Consider the following 23,428-nt stretch of genomic DNA (forward strand, 5'->3'; position numbering starts at 1 on the left):
CCCTGACAAGCATAGGGGTCGTTTTGTGGTAAAATAAAGATACTTCAGCTGGTTCAGGGTTAAAGAGAATGCTGGCATGAGCCACTTATTTACATAATTTAATATTTGATTTACTTACAACATATTTGCATGGTATTCGTTAGTTTTGACATCAAGATAATGCAGGGTATTTCCACCTAGCACATTACTTTTAGAGTTGTAGCAATGACCCTTCTCGTGACCGAATTTAAGTTTTAAGAATGGAAACTGAAAGACCGAGAAGAATTTAGTGGCATTTAGCCTGCGGCCCTTGCATTTTTTTGTCTTGTCTGCCATGCTTTACCATCTGCCTGTGGTTAGGTAGTTAAATCCTGGGGAATTAGATGGGGCACCCGGGTGGCTCAGTGGTTGAGCGTCTGCCTTAGGCTCAGGTCATGATCCCAGGATCCCGGGGTCCTGGGATCCAGTACCACATCAGGTTCCCCTGCAGGGAGCCTGCTCCTCCCTCTGCCTGTGTCTCTGCTTCTCTCTGTGTGTCCCTCATGAATAAATAAAAAATTAAAAAAAAAAAAAAAAAGCTGGGGGATTGGAAAGAGGTGTACAGAGAACAATTCAGTGTCATCCTCAGCCAATGCTTCTCAGAGGCTCAGAAGAGTGTTCACTCAGTAGGCCTTCAGTGGTTGGCTTTGTCCATCATTTGGGAAGAGGGTAGACCACCTGAAACCCTGGCTCCTGTCCCACATCGAATAACCCATGTGCAGCCCAGTTCATTCCACATCACACGGCCCACACAAACGGGGCTTTCTGAGCTGAAAAGCCAACAGATGTCAGCGACCTCTCATGGCTGTGGACCCGGTTGAGGTGGTAATAAACCTGAAACATTGCCCCGTGGGGACTTAATAGCACTGTGACCAAGTCCCAACTTCTCCAGTTGCTATGGGGACTAGCCCGAGCGTTCAGACTTTGGATGGGAGGGGTTCCTGCTAGGGAAGCTATTGTTCCAATAAACCCTTTGAAAAACTTGAAACTGGAGGAAGAACAAAAAGAAATAAGGGAAAGATAAACATAGATGCAAGCTCAGCGCTGGTTTAAGGGTTCCCCATCGATGTCTCCACACAAGTGCTTTGTCATCTTCTCTGTCGGGGAAGCCCTTCTACTGTAACCGCAGCCAGGGGTCTGCAGGCCTCTGCTGTCCAAGCAGGAGACTTACCCAGTGTGCCCGCGCTCTCGCACCTGGTGCTGAGCACCCCTCACCCGAGCGTGTCAAGGTCACACACGGACAGACAGACCTGTAGCGTCTGAGGACCAACCCCACTGCATTCCCATGGACTTAGCTAAAGAGTTGCCTTCAACAGATGTAATCAAGAACTTAGGGGATCCCCGGGTGGCTCAGCGGTTTAGCGCCGTCTTCGGCCCAGGGCATGGTGCTGGAGTCCCCATCGGGATCCCTGCATGGAGCCTGCCTCTCCCTCTGCCTGTGTCTCTGCCTCTCTCTCTCTCTCTCTCTGTCTCTCAGGAATAAATAAATAAAATCTTAAAAAAAAAAAAAAAGGAACTTAAACTCCCATCTTCATTTCAGAAAGGAGCTGAGCAGTCCGCAGCAGAGCCTGTGCTTTCTGGCCCAAAGCTGTCCCCTGAGTGAGAAGCTGTCCCTCACAGTGGCCTCAGGTGTCCTTTGGGCACTCCTAGGAGTCACGTTCATAATATGCTGTCTCCAGTGTCTTATTTTGATCAGGCCAGCCTTTTCTCCCAGTGGTCCTCATGGAGGGTCTCCTCAAAGTAGCCAAGTCATTCCCTGCGAGCTGCTTTTGCACATCAGGTAGTCGTGATGCGCTTCTCTGGGACTATGACCTTGCAAAAGTCAGCTCCCCATTCCTGGCAGGGACATGTGTTCTGCTAAATGCCAGAGAGGATGTAAAGCCATCGGGCTCCACAGAAAAAGACACTTTTTTCCTTACAGTGAAGATAATAATCAGGTAATAATCTTGATAATTATGATAATTAGCCCAGGTGTTTTCCTATGTTGGTCTAAAATTGCTGGGCCACTCTTGATAGTTTTTTAAAAATCTCCTTTTAAAGTACAAGTAAACGGGGATCCCTGGGTGGTGCAGCGGTTTAGCGTCTGCCTTTGGCTCGGGGCGCGATCCTGGAGTCCCGGGATCGAGTCCCACATCAGGCTCCTGGCATGGGCCTGCTTCTCCCTCCTCCTGTGTCTCTGCCTCTCTGTCTCTATGTCTATCATAAATAAATAAATCTTTAAATAAATAAATAAATAAATAAATAAATAAATAAATAAATAAAGTACAAGTAAAGGGAGCACCCGGGTGGCTCAGGGGTTGAGCATCTGCCTTCAGCCCAAGGCGTGATCCTGGAGTCTCGGGATCAAGTCCCACGTCGGGCTTCCTGCATGGAGCCTGCTTCTCCCTCTGACTGTGTCTCTGCCTCTCTCTGTGTCTCTCATGAGTCAATAAATAAAATCTTTAAAACTAAATAGAATAGAATAGAATAATAGAATAAGAGCAAAGGTATCCCAGGCTCCACGAAGAGAGGGCCTGGGAGGTCCTGACCTCTAAATCAGACCCTGCTCTGCTATGTTTAGCTGCCTCCATCTAGGTTTATTAAAACATAGCATTTTTTTCTTTCGTTTTTTGTTTTCATTTCAAAAAAAAACAACCCCATAAACTTAAATCCATGGATAATAAATTGACTTTTCCTCTTTTCTCTCTGGCCACCAGCCCACAAGTGTAAGGAATCCTGAACTTGAACGAAATGGACTGTACCCGGCCTACACTGGACTGCCGGGGTCCCGGCACTCGTGCATTTTCCCCGGACAGTATAACCCGTCTTTCATCAGTGATGAGAGCAGGAGAAGAGACTACTTCTAAGTGCCGAAGCGCGAGGGAGGGCCCACCCCTCTGAGCAAGTTGCAGGACCTCGAGGCTCAGAGGACGGTGCCCCAGGAGGGAGCGGGCACCCTGGCTGCTCCCGGGCCTGGCGGAGCCCCCCTGGGGCCAAGCAGGCAGCAGGACAGGTGCGAGGGGCGCGGCCGCAGTGGAAGGGGCAGCCGGAGCCGCGACGCAACGGAGGGCTGCCCGCCGGGCACCTTCGCCCTTACTGTGAACGTGAACGTGGGCCGGTCCCAGGAGTCTCCTGGGCGCTGCAGCCGCCTCCGGCCCCCGCCCGAGGGCCGCATCTTGGCCAGGGCACGGCGTCCGGCACCTTCGCCAGGACCCAGTCTTCCCTTAGTTTGCACTTTAGTAAATTGGGTAGGGAGGTCTCTTTTTTTGGATTTCTTTCCAAGACTGTTCCAAAAAGAAGGCCTCTTTTCCTCAGACACTTCCGTAGGCCTCAATTTGGTGATTAATTTACAGCAAAATACCGGCTCTTTGGTCGTTTTCTTGCCCGGTATCTACGTGCTAACCAACAGATGATGATGATGATGATGATGATGATGAGCATACCACTAAGGCTTGGAGATGCTGCAGGTGAGCATACAGTATCTTAGTAGGGCTCTAGGTCTTTGCAGTTTCCAAGCCACCCCTCAAACTGAGGAAATGTGCGAGGCATAGCACACACTGCATTTTTTTTAGCCAAGGTGATACATTTATTTAAGATTGTTTTCTCCCTCCCCCGTTAAATCTCACTTTTCCTAATAAGTCTGCATCAGGGCAAAACAGGTTGCATTTGGTTTTCATTGGAGGCCTCGCGGCGCCGGGTGCAGGCCCTGGCGGGAGGGCGGCAGGCCGCGGGGCGCCCCTCATGCCCGGGGCCCTCCCGGGGACTCCGACGTCCACATCGAGGTGGAAGCTGCCGGTACGTGCCGCAGAACCGGCCGCCGACTGAGGGGCAGGTGCACCAGGTTCCTGAGGAGGCCCCAGGAGCTGGGACCGAGCCGCGGCCCGTGAGTCTGCTTCCCTTCCCCGGGCAGCTTTTTTGACCCTGTCTGTCCTGGATCTTGTCCACGTAGCGTAAACTTTACACTGTACACTCAGTGTAAACGTCTGACCAACTGCCCAGAGCTGTTGATTCATTGAAGAAATAGCTTCTTTCCTCTCGTGCAGTCGTCTGCCCGTCTTTATACTACTGCCCGGGTCCCAGCAGACACACGATCATTTGAGTCAGCTTCGGGGGACTGAAGACTTCGGGCCAGTTAAGGAGTTGAGAGGTTGCCTTTGGGAAGGAGATGCCACATGTCTTATTTATTGCGCCTGTGACCTGGGTCGTGTGGGGGAGCGGGGGGGCGTCCCTGGTGCACGGGGTCTTTAAGCGCTACTTGTGGAACTGCGATCATTCTCGTCCTGTGCTTTGGGATAGAGAACACGGTGGCAAAAGACCGTTCCACCCTGAAGCTTGGAGCTCAGCGGCACCCACGTTTCTGGAAGCGGTGCAGCCTTTGGGACGGTTCTGTCCTGGGCATGGGTGTTTCTTCCGAGTTCCCTTCTCTCTTTAGAATGTGTCTCATCCTTACTGTTCTGTAATCCTCATCCTAAGAGTTTTAAGTGTCAACCTCTGTGTCCCATGGTCTCCACGAGCCACCGTTCCCCTGCGGCAGCAGGTACACGAATCAGGTGTGATGCTTCGTAGTCTTTACCTGGGACTCCTCGCCTGAGATACACGTTCTGTTTTTGTCAGTGGTCGCCAGCCGACAGTGTCAGAGCATCACCTTTCTGAAATCTTGGGGCTTGCGTGTCGCTGGGGAAGCCAACAGCCTGTGTGCCTCCCCGTCTCCCATCTCCGGAGAGCTCCGAGCTCCTGCCCTCCGCTCAGCCCTCAGCACACCCGGATGCCCTGGGAGCGGCCTGGCTTTCCTGGCTCTTGATGCCCATCCCTGCTCATCCCCAGAACCCAAAGCCGGCCCCAGCGGGAAGGGGTGGGGGGCGCTATCCCCGGGCATACTTAGCTGAAGGTGTCAGGTGACGTCACAGCTGATAAATCATCTCCTGTGTCAGGACCAGAAGCTATAGGCTACACAAAATGCAGTGTTCTGTCTCAAAAGCATTCTTGAGAAGAACCCCAAAGTCCAGAAAAGAGTGTCCTGTGAGTTCCAAGAATGCTTTCCTGTGAGGTTTTGTGCACACGAAGTGGATTAAGAATGTTGCTTTTCTTTTACTGTGAAAAAAGGGGGCCCCCTACGATGTTAGGCTCAAATGTATCTCATTTCTAAGAGGCCGTGGGGTTGGGGAGAGGCTATGTCAAGAGCATGAGGGTCTGAGAAGGCACGACGGCAGCTTCACGACCGCCGGGCTTCCCGCCTCCTGCAGGGCCGGCAGGGCTGGCAGCAGATGACCAGCAGGCCAGCAGCTCTCGGCTCCGGCACAGGTGCCCGGCGTCAGCCCCTGCACCTGCGATGTGTGATGCGTGATGCGTGTGCACAGAAAGGCCACGGCCCCGCCTCGCTGGGGCCCCACCATAGGGAACAGGAAAGCCACTTGCCTGCTCATGAGGCTTAAACCTCTGGAGGGACGGGCGGGGCCCGGTGGGAGCCACGTGTCCTGGAGCAGGCCCCAGACTGCACGGGGACTCTCAGAGCAGGACAAGGGTCACCTCCAGCCTCCTGGCAGCTGAGCGTTTTATTTAAACTCCCCAGAGCCTGTTTCTCCTGTCTTTTCCTCTCTGCCCCATGAGCTGGCCCAGGGCCCTGGAGACAATTGAAGCCCCCCTGTCACAACCAGGATCTCCGGCGTCCCCACCGTGACCGGGCTCTGTGCAACGTCCTCGGCCTCCCCACAGCCTTGCGAGGCGTGCATCCGAGCGTCCGTGTCTTGCCCGTGTGAACTTGCAGAGAGGATACGTATCTGCCTTAGCGAGCCAGGGTTCAAGCCCTTTGCCCTGCCTTGCCCTCCTGGGAAGGCCTCGCCATCCAAATGCACCTTCAGTGTCAAAGAGGGCATGAGAGACGGGCTTAAATATACTTTAAAAAAACAAACAAACAAAACCCTAATATTAGTAAGCATCACCTGAACTAATGACATGAAATGCAAAAAAAAAAAAAAATTTTTGAAAAGTCGAATCCTTTTCGAAAAAGTCCTTTGGGGTTCATCGCATATATTTCTTGGACACGTGAGGTCATCTTTAAGAAAATAGTGGCTGGCTGTGTTTAGCAAGAGTGTACTAGTACGTGGCTTTGGGTGTACGAAGGGTGAGGTGATGGCCTGGCTTTGGGCAAGTGCAGCCCGCCTTAGAGGCGCGTCTGACGGCTGCTTTGCCTGGTTCCGGCAGTAAGGCGGTGGCTCCCACGTACAGGAAGCATATTTCTGTGAACGTGATCAGAGTCGTGAACACATTCGGTTGGGTGTCTTAAATGCTGACAAATCTTCCTCTTTTGATGAAAAATTTATTTTCAGAAGCAGCTAAGTCATTTGGAGCCAAATTTGTTGAATGGGTAGTGAGATCAAGCTGGCTGCTTGTATTTGATGTTATAGACAAAGATGTGACTCTTAGGTTCTCGAAGAGGTCATTCTTAAAGGTGGCCCGGGCTGAAGGGCAGCGTCTCTGCAGTACAAGGGCTTGGACGGCCGTCCAAGATGATGTTTTTGAAGGATGGTATTTATTCAGATGTGGAAGTTCCCAGAGCAGGCACGTCTGGATCATCCCTCATGCGTGGCCTTGTGGGGTCTCCACGAAGCCCTCTTGCCCACTGGCCACGTGCCCGGGTGCCTGGTAACTCTGGGAACTTTCCCTGAAAAAGCTAAAACTGAGCATTCTAGTTGCTCCTGGCTTAGTTTAGCCTACCGCACCCCAAAGTAGGGTTCTGACTGAGAGTTCTAAGGTATTTCCCCTGATTTCAAAACTAGAGCGCTTCTTTGGAGACAGGAAGAATGCAAATTTCAATATTTCACGATTTTCTGTCTTCTTTAAAACTGCCCTTAAAGGACGCCTGGGTGGCTCAGTGGTTGAGCATCTGCCTTCCGCTCAGGTCATGATCCTGGGGTCCCGGGATCGAGTCCCACGTCAGGCTCCCCGCATGGAGCCTGCTTCTCCCTCTGCCTGTGTCTCTGCCTCTCTGTGTCTCTCATGAATAAATAAATAAAATTTTTTTTAATAAATAAAATTTTTAAAAATAAAATAAAACTGCCCTTAATATCAGAGATATTTTTTCTACATGAAGACTTGCAGGGCTTAAAAGGGACATGTCATTTCCTCCTTCTTAACAAAATATTATTCTGAGGTTCTCGTGTGCGTTTTTGGAAACCAATATAGTGTCATAGAGTTGTCTTTTGAGTATGTGTTCTTTTTTTTTTTTTCTTTTCTGAAATCCCCAGAGAAGGAGACTGGTTAAAATCCTAGAAATATTAAGGTATTATATTTGTTAATTTGTTGTGCTAAAGTATCTTTTCAATAGTGTTATAATCCATCCTATTTGGTGTCAACTGCTCACAAAAAAAGCCATTGAAACCGAAGGGGACAATTAAGGTTTGTAAAGAGCGATCTTACACCAGCTTCGTCCCCTCTGCATTTTTTTAGGGGGACATTTCAAAGGATTTTTATAGTAGATTCTGGTTTTATCATATTTTCTTTGGACATGGAATGCAGGTGCATATTTCTTGCATAGGAAGGATGGGACTGGACAGGGGTGGGATGGAACCACTCTATCTGGGAAACTCACCCAGATTTCTGTATTACTTTTGCCTATTTCTTTAAAAAAAAAAAAAGGTCTTTCATCATGGGTTGCTGTGAGTTTTGTTAATGTTTGTGTTGCTGGATTTATGGTTAAATGAAGCATGTAGCTGGTATATGAACTTCTTGAGTTTTCACATTGTCCTGAATTTCTTTTTGCAAACCTTTATACCTTTAGCCCCTGATTGATTGTGTTAAAAACATTATGAGAATGTTATTTAAAGTTGTATTATAATTGCCACCTCCACTAATTATTCAGTACTGTAGCAGCAAAGTATTATTTGTAAGAATTTGGTTATTTTTATACTTATATCTACTTTAAGTCTGGCGTTCTAGTCAGTAAATGATGCAATAAAATGAATATCATTTTCATTGTGTGTTTTTCTCATAATAACTAGCAAATCACACCAAAGTGCAGCAGGTTTGCTGTTCATGAGTTAACAGCGGAACTGTATAGTGAGCTTCAAATCACAAATACAGGGACTGGATCATTTCTGGATCCTCAGTGCCCAGCACGGTGAGGAAATACACTCTTGATGATGGATGGATGGACAGACACACGGACCTAAATGATAAAAAGCTGAATTTAGATAGAACACCTGCTTTTGTTTACTTTTCTTTCTGTGGACTGGAGAGCGTTAGGTGACCAATTCGGATGCTCAGCATTTCCTCCTGCCTGCCCCCCACCGCCACCCCCGCTACCTCTCCACATCTCACAGGGGAAGGGGCAGTAAGCATCTCTGTACTCAGTGGCACGGGGAATCCGTCGAACTTTAAGGCAGTAGTGGGCCGTGAGCCTTACGCTTCCGCCAGCCAGTGAATGTGGCTGCCTGGCTGGATCGATGTTCATTGATTATTTGCTTCCTTCAATACCATTCCTGACAGGGATGAGTGAGCCTCTTAGCTGCTTTATGATGGAAACCTTGGTCACTGGGAGAGGCTAATCATGTCAGCTTGGTGCCTGGAGGTGACCTTCAGCACATTAGATCAGGGTTGCAATCCATCAGAGGTCTCTGAATGGAGATGACCAGCAGCACTCTCCTCTCCTGACCCGGCTACCCCCAACTCCGTTTTCCAACCCATCAGCGGAGATCTCAACAGGACCCAGGCATTAACCCCTTTCCTTTTCCTACTCACCTCAGCCAGACATCACAGCATTTCCAGACCCACTCACCCCTGGTATCTGTGTAGGACCTAAAAGTGGGTCTACTGCTATCTACTGACGGGCTGGCCAGATGCTGGTCCTACTTGTGCCTCTGATCAAGGAATGTTGTGCCTCTACCTGGGGATTTGATTCGCCAATAAGTAAAGAACTAAACAATATTTTTAGAGCCTTGGACTTAAAGGACTACATCCATGCACACCGACTGGTTCCAGTTGCTTGGGAAGTGACAAAAGCAAAGGAACATACGCCAGAGTCCTTCTGTTTTCTGAATGGCCAGAATAGCTCTAAATCCCCAGAACAGAGTTGTGGCATCAAGCAACCATCTGACACAGCAAGCATGCACTTCAGAAAGATAGAAGAGAGATGCCAGGGGCGCCTGGGTGGCTCAGTCAGTTAAGTGTCTGACTCTTGATTTTGACTCAAGTCGTGATCTAAGGGTCATGAGATCGAATCCTGTGCTGGGTTCACGTTCAGGATGGAGTCTACTTAAAATTCTCTTTCCATCCACTACACAATCCCCACCTCCCACCCCACCCTCCGCTCATTGCTCTAATAAATAAATAAATAAAATCTTTAAAAAAGAGTGATGCTGAAAATAAAGATATTTATTGATTTTTTTTTATTGACCTCATAAAAACAGCACTATTAGAAGGTCTGGGCTCCGACCACCCATACAAGACAGTCTCTAAATTTCATGGCCTTTTCCCCCAGATCATGATGTTGGGCTAAAGTGTCTGCTCAGCTCTCTGAGCCTCAGAGTCCTTATCCCTGAAGCAGGGATAAAAATTATTGCTTTGCAGAGTTGTTGTGAGGATTACAAGGAAGAATACATGTGCGAACACTCTGTAAACTACCAAGAAACCTAACACAAAGAGAACATATTGGTTCTTTTCAGTAGGGTTCTCCTATCACCAAAAGAAAGGTAATTGGAGAATTAATATGTTGTCTCAATGCTGATTCACTAGTACCTGGTCCCGAAGACCTCAGACTTGCTGTCAAAGTGTTCCTGCCATTTCCCCTTCCCTCCTCTCCACCTGCCCCCCCACCCCCCATATCACGAAGGGATCCATGAGCACGACATTGTCAGCTCTGTAGGGGTGGGAACCAAGACTGTCCTATTGAATATAAGACGTTCAGTGCCTGGCACCTAACAGGCATTTGCTATAATGGAAGAGTGAGTGGGAAGATGAACCATTGCAATGGAAGAAATATACTGAAGTTGAAGGTCCTGGAGACTCACACTCTCTAGGAGCTGCAGGCTGGTGACTCCCTGATAGCGAGCATGTGCGTGGCTGTGATGCATCACTGAGCAGGAATCCTTAGCAAAGATGTCCTGTAGCAAAGCCCAAGCAGGTATCTGTAGATGAAACACTTTAAAGATGCTCTTTACCTGATGACCCTGGGGAACAACGGTACAGGGGAATGCTACTCAGCAAAGAAGAGCAGCGAACCACCGCAGCAGGCAGCCTCATGCTTGAGTCTCAGAACCATTGTGAAGTGGTGAAAAGAGCCAGGCATAAAGCCTTCATATTGTTTAGTTCCATGTATATTATATTCTGGAAAAGACAAATCTTCGGGGGCAGAAAACAGATGAGTGGGTACCTGGAGGTGAGGAGGAAGATTTCTGCAGTTCACTGAAAAATTTCCAGCTTTCCTTCTTCCAGGCACAAGGTAGGGTGCACTTCACCACCTCTTGTGAAATATGGCCGTGGGGCTTGCTTTGGCCAAAGAAGCATGAAGGAAACTGAAATGTATCCCTTCTGGGAAGACGCTTTAAGGGCCAGTGAGTGGGGTTCACTTCTTTTGCCTCAGCAATCATGGAAACACATGTTGAGATTGAGCTACTGCTATTGGCCTGGGACCCTGGCTCTCTAGGCTTGGAAATGTCCTACTGCTTTGTTAAGGGAGATTCAGGGGTCACCTACTGCAGCATTACTGGGTGCATCCTAACTGGTGCGGTGCTCTAAAATTAACTCTAGTTACTGTAGTTTACATGAATTGCTTGGTTTCTAGTTCAATGCCATGGAACATTTATGATTATCATTGAAATTGTTCAACTCAGCACTTTTAGGTTTGCTTGGTTGGGTTTTTTGGCTTTTGGTTTTTTTGCTTTCTTTTCTTTCTTTTAGATTATTTATTTATTTATTTATTTATTTATTTGTTCATTAATTCACTCATGAATGAGAGACACAGAGGTAGAGGCAGAGACACAGGCAGAGGAAGAAGCAGGCTCCATGCAGGGAACCTGACGCGGGACTCAATCCCAAGACCCCAGGATCACGACCTGAGCCAAAGGCAGACGCTCAGCCACTGAGCCACCCAGGTGTCCCTGTTTTTCATTTTCTTTCTTTCTTTTTTTTTAAAATTTTATTATTTTTATTTTTATTTTATTTTTTTATTTATTTTTATGTATTTATTTTTATTTTTATATATTTTTTTTATGTGTTTCGTTTTCTTAACAAAAAGTCACCTTAGAAACACTCAGTAGTGGCTCATATTTTCTCAGCCTGCTGCTTGAGGCTTTGTGATATGAATGAGTTTCGAACCAGAATGACCTCGGTTTGAAAGAGCTTATTAGCTGTGAGGTCTTGATGAATTTCTTTCCTATTCAGATCATTAGATTCCTCCTCTATAATATAGAAATAATGAGATCCTAATTCAGAGATAATATTGAGACATCAAATCATAGGGTGTCTCTAAAGTATATCTAAACAATAGGATGCATCATATAGCTCTGGCCTGCGACGAAGCCAACATTGAATAGACTCCATGGTGGGCATGCTTCAAGTGGCTGTCTTGTGAATATAGAACTAGAATAGGTCTTTCCCTCCTGCTTACTCCACAGTTGGCAAATCCCATTAGAAGTCGTCATCACATGGGATCCCTGGGTGGTGCAGTGGTTTGGCGCCTGCCTGCCTTTGGCCCAGGGCGCGATCCTGGAGACCCGGGATCGAATCCCACATCGGGCTCCCGGTGCATGGAGCCTGCTTCTCCCTCTGCCTGTGTCTCTGCCTCTCTCTCTCTCTCTGTGTGTGTGGCTATCATAAATAAATAAAAATTAAAAAAAAAAAAAAAAAGAAGTCGTCATCACAAAAAAATAAAAAATAATAAAAATAAAAAGAAGTCGTCATCACTATGATATCAGTAAGACATGAGTTGTTTTGAGCAATACACTATAATGAATATTCCATGGGGGACTTGATCTATATTTAGCCTGCTGATGATTAGGGAAATTAAGGAACAAAGTCCATCTTCCTTCTCTCTCCACATCATCAACCCAATCCTAGAATATCTTTTTCCTTACTTCCTTATTGGTTGGTTAAGATTTCTAAGAAATTAATTCCTTTCTAAAGGCCAAGGGACTGGGATATAGTCGTCATAACCTGGAAATTGGAACAGGTTCACCTTGGCTCACAGAATCCTAGATTGTGTGACCTGGAGAGCATTGCAGTGAGGTCATCCCAGCGCGTGGTTTACAAAACCTGCCCTGGGCAAGAGGCTGGGCCAGGGAGAAGTCATCGCTGGGCTGAGACCAAATGCATGAAATAGGTGGTCAGTTTTTCAAAAAGCTAAATTTACTAATTTAAATGCGATATCTTTCAGAGATAATGTCTTTTCTACTTTTGTTTAGTTATAAAAATGCCCTTTATGAACCGATGGTGATAGCAGATGGTAGTTTCTTTCTTTCTTTCATGGTTGTCATTGGTGTTTTCCCATTTTTGAAACTAGATTAGTGTCAAGTATGATAAGGAAGTCCCCTTCAAAAGGGCAGAATTGGGCGGGTCTCAGACTTCACAACAATATCCAAAGCTTGAGGGCAATGAAGCAACATCTACAAAGTTATTCATTTCCTTGTGAAAGCAATAGGCAGAGATTGTCTAAAAGAAAAGATTTTAGGATGCCCGGCACCCAAGAAAATTTACTCCTTGATGAAGTCTTAGCCGAGAGAAAAATCAAAATGCCGAATATAGGAATGGAGAAGCCCTGAGGGTAAGTATTGAAACTGTTTAGCTATAGAACTAAGACTGAAGAAAAAGAATTAAAATTTAGGAACAGAGGGACACCCGGGTGGTTCAGCATTTAATTGAGCGTCCTGCAAGTCTATAGGCATCATTTTCCCAACAGTATTTGCTCACTTTGTGTCTCTGACACATGTTGCTAATTCTCACAATATTTCAAACTTTTTCATTATTCTATTGGTTATGGTGAGCTGTGAGCAGTGATCTTTGATGTAACTCTTGTAGTTTCTTTGGGACACTGTGAACTAGGCTGATCTAAGACAACCAATTTGATAACTGTTGTGTGTTTTCTGACTGCTCTGTTGACCAACCATCCCCTTATCTCTCTCCCTGCCCTTGGGCCTCCCTACTCCCTGAGACACGACAGTATTGGAGGTGGGCCAATTAAAAACCCTATGATGCCCTCTAAGTGTTCAAGTAAAAAGAAGAGTCACACGTCTCTCTTTAAATCAAAAGCTAGAAATGATCAAGCTTCGTGAGGAAGGCACATCAAAAGCTGAGATAGGCCAAAAGCTAGACTTCTTGTACCAGACAGTTAGCCAAGTTATGAGTGCAAAGGAAGAGCACTTGAAGGAAAGAAAAAGTGCTATTCCAGTGACTACACGAATGGTAAGACAGTGAGACAGCCGTGCTGCTGAGATGGAGAAAGTATTAGTGCTCAGGCTAGAGGATCAACCCAGACACAACACTGCCTTAAGCCAAAGCCTAATCCAGAGCAAGGCCCTAGTTTTCTTCTATTCTAGGAAGGCTGAGAGAGGTGACGAAGCTGCAGAAGGAAAGCTGGAGGCTAGCAGAGGTTGGGTCATGATGTTTAAGGAAAGAAGTCATCTCCATAACATGAAACCGCAAGGGGAAGCAGCAGGTGTTGGCGGGGAAGCTGCAGCAGTTGTCCAGAAGACCTGGCTCAGATAACTCATGAAGGTGGCTACACTAAACAACAGGTTTTCAGTGTAGGTAGCACAGCCTTTTACTGGAAGATGGCACCTAGGACTTCATAGCTAAAGAGAAGTTAATGGCTGGCTTTAAAGTCTCAAAGGACAGGCTGCTTTTCTTGTTAGGGGCTAGTGCAGCTGGTGACCTGAAATTGAAGCCAGGGCTCATTTACCATTCTGAAAATCCTAGGGCCCCTAGGAATTGTGCTAAATCTACTCTGTCCGTGCTCTGTAAATGGAACAACAAAGCCTGGATGACAGCACACCTGTTTACAATGTGGTTTAGTGCAGATTTTAAGCTTACCATGAGACCTGCTGCTCAGAAAAAAGATTCCTTTCAAAATATGACTGCTCATTGTCAATGCACGTGGTCACCCAAGAGCTCTGATAGAGATCTCCAATGAGATTCACGTTATTTTCTTGTGTGCTCACACAACATCCATTCTGAGGCTATAGATCAAGGAGTCATTTCAATTTTCAAGTGTTATTGTTGAAGAAATACATTTTGTAAGGCCATAGCTGCCAGAGATATATCAGCCACCACCTTGTTGAGTCAGCAACCATCAACATCAACGCAAGACCCTGTGCTGGCAGAAATATTATGTCTCACCAAAAGCTCAGGTGATGGCTAGCATTTGTTAGCCATAGAGTAATCTTAAAGTATGTACATTTTTTAGGTTTAATGTCATTGCACACTTTATAGATTACAGTATATACATATATTTTTTTTAACATTTTGTTTATTTATTCATGAGAGAGGCCGAAACACAGGCAGAAGGAGAAGCAGGCTCCCTGCAGAGACTTGATCCCGAGACCCCAGGATCATGACCTGAGCCAAAGGCAGATGCTCAACTGCTGAGCCACCCAGGTGCCCCTAGATTATAGTATATTGTAACCATAACCTTTATATGTACTAGGAAACCAAAATATCCATTTGAATCACTTTATTGTGATATTCACTTGATTACTGTGGTCTGGAACTGAACCTGTAATACCTCCAAGGTATGCCTGGACTTTTTCCCTTTCTCTTGAAGGAGTGTTTTGGGAAATAATATCTCTTGTAGTAAAGACACTGTTTTTCTAAGTGTAGAAATCATTTTTTACCTCTTCCATTAATTCAAATTAAAAACTAGATGTCTTATTCCATTTGAAAAAAGAATCTATATAAGCTCATGCTTATAAAACTATACCTATCCATCTATCTACCTCCACCCATTCTCTCTCACTTTATCAGTCTACACGAATGGACAGAGATGTCTCACATGGCATCTACCACACATGTTAACACTGGTCACTGGATTGTGGATGGCTTTTCCCTTCCTCTTCATGCTTTTCTATGTTGCTTGAATTCATTTTAATTATTTTAACAAGGATGAGTCACTGTAATAAAAACAATAAAATTATTAATTTAAAAGATAAGATGAGGGGCAGCCCCGGTGGTGCAGCGGTTTAGTGCCGCCTGCAGCCCAGGGTGTGATCCTGGAGACCCTGGATGAGTCCCACGCCAGGCTCCCTGCATGGAGCCTGCTTCTCCCTCTGCCTGTGTCTCTGCCTTTCTCTCTCTCTCTCTGCATCTCTATGAATAAATAAATAAATAAATCTTTAAAAAAAAAAAGATAAGATGATGGGATGCCTGGGTGGCTCAGTTGGTTAAGCATCCCCCTCTTGGTTTCGGCTCAGGTCATGATCTCAGGGTCATAGGATCAAACCTTGCATCAAGCTCCTTGCTGGATGTGGAGTCTGCTTGAAATTCTCTGCCTCTCTCTCTCCCTTGCCCCTCCCCCTGCTCATGTGCTCTCTCTCTCTCTCTCTCAAATAAATAAATAATAATAAGATGAGGACAATAACATATAATTTTCAGAATTGTTGAAAGAATATACGTGTATATACCATATATATATAGGGATGTGTGGGTGTATATGTACAGGCACATGTGTGAGCACGCGCACACACACACACACATACGTGGTCTAGCGTACTTTCTGGCATATTGTAGGTACTCAATGGATGCCAGGTGCTATTATTATTGTTTTCTTGGAGAGAAGAGCCTTAAATCCCGATGGTAATAATCTCCTGTATTAGTTGGGGTTCTTAGTTGCACAGATGGGCATTCACTCTGTTTGACTTTTTTTTTTTAAGATTTTATTTATTTATTCATGAGAGAGAGACAGGCAGAGACACAGGCAGAGGGAGAAGCAGGCTCCATGCAGGAAGCCCAATGCGTGACTCGATCCCGGGTCCCCAGGATCAGGCCCTGGGCTGAAGGCAGTGCTAAACCACTGAGCCACCTGAGCTGCCCTCTGTTTGACTTTTTAAGGATATCAGCTTTTTAAGGGTATCAGGTGACTCACAGAACCCCAGGAGGGACTCAGAAGATCCCCAGACAGGAACAATGGCCACGTCGCCCTGCAGGAGCACTCTAGTAGAGACAAGCCCACCGCCACCACTGCTCTGCACAGACCCAACCGCTCCAACCATGGACCCCAAGCAGGATGTTGACACCTCAGCCTCTGCTGCCCCTCAAGCCAGAGAGTGGACTCCATCTGGTACTGCTTCCTTTCATTTCTGTCTTCTAAATATAAGTCCTGTATAGATGCCTCTGATTTATGGCACCAAGTCCAGAGGCATCCCAGAGACCAGAGAGGTTGCACAAGCAAGGTCTTGGCTTCTACCTTGGAAACACAGGACTCATAATGGAGGAGACCCCCATATACAGGAAGGTGGTCAGAGATGCTAGAGAGCCTCAAACAGGACAATCACTATTGGCAACACCTCCTAAGTATCCCTTACAAAGCTCAATGATCCAAAGACCAAAGGATCCCAACAGTTCTTGAATATTTTGGTAATTTCCTTATTTACCCATAGGTTCTGTTGATTCTTTGAAATATATTTACATAAAATTCTAAAATCTTGGAGAAGGGACCCCTTATTTGGTGTAAACAGTGTTATCAGAGGCCTCTCAATTCTTAGCTAAAAGAGGGACAGAGTTGTTATAAAAAATATAAACTATTTATAAATAAAAATATTTAAAAAGCAAATGATGGGGTGCCTGAGTGGCTCAGTCAGTTAAGCATCTGCCTTCAGTTCAGGACATGATCCCAGGGTCCTGGGATTGAGCCCCATGTCAGGCTCCTTGCTCAGCAGGGAGTCTGCTACTCCCTCTCCCTCTGCCTACTGCTTCCCCTGCTTGTGTTCGTTCTCTCTGTCAAATAAATAAAATCTTTTTTTAAAAAAGCAAGTGATAAACTAAGAATTTACAGTAGATATGATGGCAGGAGGTTAATATATATTGATGCTTCAAACCTCATACAAATTACTTAGAAGAAAAACGGGGTGCCTGGCTGACACTGTCAGTAGAGCATGTGACTCTTGATCTCAGGGTCATAAGTTCAAACCCCATATTAGGTGTTAGGTGTTAGAGTTTACCTAAAAAACAAACAACAAACAAAAATCATTAAAAACCCAATAGATAGATATGTGGGCAAAGGAGATGCACAGATGACTGACAAAGGAGAAAGCGCAAGAAGACACATGGTATAAAAAATATTAATTCTCGCGTACTGCTCAAGAGAAGGGAGATTTCCACTGTCTGGGGACCAAGCATCTTGCACGTGTTCTTATTTTATCCTCACAACCATAAGCATGTTAGATATCATAATCCCCATGAGTAAACTTGATGTTCACAAGGGTTAGCTAGCTTGTTGACCAGTATCACTTGGTGTGCTCACTTGGAATTATGTAGAGAAGATTAGCATGGCCCCTGTGCAGGGATGACCAATATCACTTGGCAACACTGGAACTGAAAGACCAGGGTCCTTCATCCACTAAACTCTGTCTCTAGTGATGGGCATAAATCAAACCAAACTCTTTTCTACCTCTGATATTAACAAAACCTAATGCTAATGAGAACATGGTGGAAAGGTCTTTCTCATGAGGGACTGTGGGTGAGTAAATCAAAAAACCCTTTACCATCTGTCAGCACTTATTAAGAGCCATAAGAATTTGATTTCCATTGACCCATTCATTTCACTTTTGGAGAATCTTCTCTTAGGGAATAATTCAATATATGGAAAGCATTATGGGCAAAAAGATGTTCATCAAGGATTTACAAGAGTGAGCAATTAGAAACAACCTAAATGTCTAGAATTATCTAACTAATTTGGCAAATGCTTACTTTCCTCCTAATGGAATACCATATAGCCATTATAACCATGCTATAAATACAGTGAAGGAAAATGTTCATATTGTTTTTTTAAAAAACTTTTTAAAAAATTACAGCTGAAATACAATAAATACTATATTAGTTTCAGGTGTATAACATAGTGATTCAACATTTCTATACATTATGGAATGCTCACCATGATAAGTACAAGTTACCATCTGTCACCATACAGTGTTATTACAGTATTATTGACTATATTCCCTGTGACTTACTTATTTTATAACTGGAAGTTTGTACCTCTTAATCCCCTTCACCTATTTTGCCCATCCCTCACCCTCCCTCCCATCTGGCAACCACCAGCTCTCTGTATTTATGAGTCTGTTTATTTTTTGTTTATTTATTTGTTTTTTAGATTCCACAAATAAATGAAATGGTATGGTATTCATCTTTCTCTGTCTGATTTTCTCTGACTTATTTCACTTAGCATAATACCCCCCGGGTCCACTCATGTTGTCACAAACAGCAAGATCTCATTATTTTTTATGGCTGAGTAATATTCTGTTGTGTATATATACCACATTCTCTTTATCCATTCATCTAGTGATAGATACTTACGTCACTTCCGTATTTTGACTATTGTAAATAATGCTGCAGTAAACATAAGGGCACATACGTCTTCTTGAATCAGTATTTTCGCTGTCTTTAGGTAAATATCTAGAAGTGGATTCACTGGATCAGATAGTATTTCTATTTTTAATTTTTTGAGGAACCACCATACTGTTTTGCGTAGCGCCCGCACCAATTTACATTCCCACCAACAGTCCACAAGGGTTCCCTTTTCATTTATGAGCCTCATCAACATTTATTATTTCTTTTTTTTTTTTTTAAATTCTGACTGGTGTGAGGTGATATCTTACTGTATTTTTTATTTGGAGCTCCCTGGTGATTAGTGATGTTGAACATTCTTCGTGTATCTGTTGGCCATCTGTATGTCTTCTATGGCAAAATATCTCTTCGGGCAGGTCGTCTGCCCAGTTTTTTTTTTTTTTTTTCTGCCCAGTTTTTAATCAGAATGATTGTTCTCTTTTTAGTGATGAGTTACACGACTTCTTTATATATTTTGGATATTAACTCCTTATCAGATATATCATTTGTGAATATCTTTTCTTATTCAGTAGGTTACCTTTTCATTTTGTTGATGGTTTCCTACATTATGTGAAAGCTTTTAATTTGATGTACTCTCAATTCTTGTTTTTGCTTTTGTTGCCCTTGCATAAGGAGGCAGATCCTTAAAAAAATATTGCTGAGGCTGATGTCCGAGAGTTTATTGCCAATGTTTTCTGTTAGAAGTTTTATGGTTTCAGGCCTCACATTTAGGTCTTTAATCCATTTTGTGTTTATGTTTGTGTATGGTGTAAGAAAGTGGTCCAAGTTTCATTCTTTTGCATGTAGCTGTCAAGTTTTCCCAGCACCATTTATTGAAGAGACTGTCTACCTTATTGCTTATTCTTGCCTCCTTTGTTATAGGCTAAATGGCTATATAAGCACAGGTTTATTTCTGGGCTCTGTATTCTGTTCCATTGATTTATGTGTCTGTTTTTGTGCCAGTACCACACTGTGTTGATTACTACAGCTTTGTAGCACAGTTTGAAATCTGGGATCGTGGTAACTCTGGCTTTGTTCTTCTTTTTCCTGTTTTCTTTGGCTGTTCAGGGTCTTTTGCAGTTCCACACAAATTTTAGAATTCTTTGTTCTATTTTTGTTGAAAAATACTATTGGTATTTTCATAGAAATTGCATTGAATCTGTAGATTACTTTGGATAGTATGGACATTTAGTGATATTAAATCTTCCGGTTTATAAGCATTGGCTATCTTGCCGTTTAATTGTGTCATCTTTAACTTCTTTCATCAATGTTTTATAGTTTCAGAGTGTAGATCCTTTATTTCCTTGATTAAATTTATTCCTAGTCATTTTGTTCTTTTTAATGCTGTTAGAAATGGAATTATTTTCTTAATTTCTTTCTATTCCATTATTAGTGTATAAAAACACTACAGATTTCTGTGTACCAATTCTGTATCCTGCAACTTTACCAAATTCATTATTAGTTATCAAATTCTTACAGCCTCCTATGATACAAGTTGAGAACCACCTTATAACGAGGGGCATTGTTACGAACACTGCTAAGAGAAGAGATCTTAAAAGGTCTCATCACAAGAAAAAAGTGTATTTTTGTAACTATGCACAGGGATGGATGTGAACTAAATTTATTGTAGTCATCATTTCACGAGGGTAACCTATATCGAATCATTATATTGTACACCTGAAACAAGTGAAATGTTATATCCATTACACTTCATTGAAAAAAAAAAAAAGAAGAAGACAAAGTCTCCAGAAAGAGAAGGCAGGTGAGTGGAGGGATTGAAAGGAGGGGAGGAGAGAACATCTGATATAGTGGTTTAGGAATGTGGGATGAAGCTGACTGGGGACATGGAGTGGTATTGGACAGAGGTTGAGAACCGTGGACTTATGATGGCAGCAATCTTCATATAAAACAATTTCCCTGTGGGAGAACTCAGCAGCGGGTATTAGAGCAAGAAGGAGGCCAAGGTTGGCCTGGAATCAAGGTTTTGTTTGGCAGGTGGCACCAGTATGGAAGGGTACTGGCTAGAGGACTTTTCTATGAGTGATAGCTGATGGGTCTGGACTTAGAACCAGGAAAGGCTAGATGACAATGAAGGGCTGACCAAGGTTAATAGCTTTAATCCATAAAATATATAGAAAGCTCATGTACTTACCACACTAAAGCTCATATGCTAAAATATATAAAAAGCTCATATTCATACTATGAATAGCCCTTCCCTTAAAACAAAGAGACAGGGAGAAGGACAAGCATTGTATGTTCTCATTCATTTGGGGAATATAAATAATAGTGAAAGGGAATATAAGGGAAGGGAGAAGAAATGTGTGGGAAATATCAGAAAGGGAGACAGAACATAAAGACTCCTAACTCTGGGAAACGAACTAGGGGTGGTGGAAGGGGAGGAGGATGGGGGGTGGGGGTGAATGGGTGACAGGCACTGAGGGGGGCACTTGACGGGATGAGCACTGGGTGTTATTCTGTATGTTGGTAAATTGAACACCAATAAAAAATAAATTTATTATAAAAAAAAAGGACATGTAGTATATACACACAATAAAATACTACTAGCCATAAAAAAAAAAAAAGCAAAGAGACAAAAAAATCATGAACAAGAATTACAAACAACCTAACAAATATATGGAGTATGTTCATCCTCATAGTGGTTAAATCAATGAGAATTTAAATACTGAGGTATCATTTTTCACCTACCATAGTAGGAAAGAAAGCCTAATTTTTTTTTTCTTTTTGAGAGGGGAAGGAACGAGAGGGGTAGAGAGAGAGAGAGAGAGAATCCCAAGTAGGCTCCACACCCAGCGTGGAGCTCCATCTCACGATCCTGAGATCATGACCTGAGCCTAAATCAAGATTCGAACACTTAACTGACTGAGCCCCCCAGGTGCCCAAGTGCAACTTTTAAAAATGAAAGTGCTTCATGCTGTTGAATGAGAGGAAAACTTCAGGGGTGTAAGTTAATGTGAATCTTTACAAAGATAACTTGGCCGCAATTTCTACAAGCCTTGAAATTTTTACCCCTTGAATTAGTAGTTTTACTGCCAGGAATTTATAAAGGAAATAATACAAAAGAAAAAAATTGAGAGAGAGAGAGATCCTTCTCACTCCCTTGCTGGTCAACACTACACTTGTATCCAAAGAACTAAGTCCAGTTAACCTTCAAGAATAATGAAATTTTAGGACCATTAATGTCCTCCGAGGCTCTCTGTTCTCCAATTGATAGACATCACAATAAAATAAGCTTTCTCAGCCAACTTTTCCACAGAGCAGGTCAATCAAAATTTCCCTAACTTGATTGTAATTACTCCTGCATTTCTCTTCCTCCTCAGTTTCTAAAATTAGCTCTTTGGTTATCTCCCACTAGACTGTGAACTCCTCAAGGACAGAGATGTCAGTCTTATTATCGGTCTTCTCTCCACCTCTACACCCTTTTGCTAACACTCACATGGCAGGTGCTTCATAGATAGGCGTAGCATTGGCTTTCGTTTCAGCTGAACCCTCCTCCGTTATTCCCCATCCTCTACCCTCTTTGGCTTGTGCATTTGGCTGAAGATCAAGCTGGTCTCTTTGTTCAGTTAATTTGTTCTTAAGTGTCCTTGTGTGGATGTGCCAATACGTTGGCATATCCAAGATGCCGTGTTTATTAATAGACTCTTGCGTCACAAACCTTGAAGCAAGGTTCAGGGTCAATGGCTCTCTGGGTTTATCAGCATAATGAAGGGATGTGGCAACACGCGGGCAGTAAAACATGGTAGAGAATCAGTTGACTCATGAAAAGTTAAAACTGGAGAGGAGCTCAGGAAATTATGGGGTTGTTTCATCCTCCACTCCAATTTTGCAGAAAAGGAATCTGAAGATCAGAGAGAGGCAGATTTCCCAAGTTTACTGGTTCATGGAATGGTTAAGATAAGAGGGTCTACACAGCTGGCGTATTATGATTTCCAGGGCACAAGTCATCCAAAGTATGTGTCAGGAGAACATGTGAGCTACAGAAGCGTATGAGAGAGGGAGGGCAAGACCAAAAAGCCCAGCTATGTTGAGTGACATAGTGGAACTTGATAGTGGAGGGAGAAGTTGCCAGTGATTCTGTGAGAGGGCCTGGTTGGAGAATAGGGACAGAGATGTGGGGCAGATGTAGACAGGTATCTAGATGAAATAGGAACAGCGTGGCATGATGAGTAGAGCATGGCCTTTGAAAGCTGGAATGTAGTCCTAGGGCTGTCACATATCCCCTTTTTATTAAACTTCTCTAAGACCCAAGTCTGTAGTCTGTAAAACTTGCCCATAGATCTGACTTCTTAGGGTTGGGTTAAAGGAGACAATGGATGTGTTGTGTTATTCAGCTTGGTACCTGGAGAGAGCTCTGGAAGATGGTGGTTTGTGACATTCTCACGGAGGGCAAGTCTTGTGGCCCTTTTGGGAGGTTAAAAGTGAACACTGTTCCCTACATCAATCTTCAGGACGCTTTCAGAAAGGGTCAATCAGTCCCTTCCCTGATGGAGGACCTAACCCTATGGGGCTGATTGCACTCTATAGTGGGCTCAGCAAACTCCATCCTGTGGGCCAAGTTCAGCCAGCTGGCTGTTTTTGCAGGACCTACAAGCTAAGAGTGATTTTTACATTTTTCGATCACTAAAAAAAAAAAAACAAAAAACAAAAAATTATATTTTATAAAATGTGAAAATCATGTGGAATCCAAATTTCAGTGTCCATAAATGAAGTCTTATTGCACACAGCCACACACATTGGTTCACATATTGGCTCTGGCTGTTTTCGTGCTACCATGGGACAGTCCAGGAGTCAAGACAGAGATTCCATCTCATTACTTCATATTGCTCCTCACACAACACACATCACAGTGAAGCAGCTGGAACTCGACAGTGTTTCAAATGCCATGTGT

The 23,428-nt window shown here is 44.1% G+C and overlaps 1 protein-coding gene and 1 pseudogene across 1 annotated transcript in view; both read left to right on the forward strand.

Moving 5' to 3' along the window:
- The window catches only part of HEG1 (heart development protein with EGF like domains 1), an 86,313-nt gene extending 80,368 nt beyond the window's left edge, over positions 1-5,945 (forward strand). Inside the window, exon 18 of the mRNA XM_072811666.1 lies at positions 2,715-5,945. Coding sequence (XP_072667767.1) covers positions 2,715-2,864 — 150 coding nt within the window. The 3' untranslated portion in view covers positions 2,865-5,945. The remainder of the gene's footprint in view (positions 1-2,714) is intronic.
- An 11,471-nt stretch (positions 5,946-17,416) lies between these two features.
- LOC140625269 (U6 spliceosomal RNA) lies at positions 17,417-17,517 on the forward strand (annotated as a pseudogene).
- The last annotated feature ends 5,911 nt before the right edge of the window (positions 17,518-23,428 follow it).

The sequence above is a fragment of the Canis lupus genome, chromosome 35 (assembly GCF_048164855.1).
Source record: "Canis lupus baileyi chromosome 35, mCanLup2.hap1, whole genome shotgun sequence".
Taxonomy (NCBI): domain Eukaryota; kingdom Metazoa; phylum Chordata; class Mammalia; order Carnivora; family Canidae; genus Canis; species Canis lupus.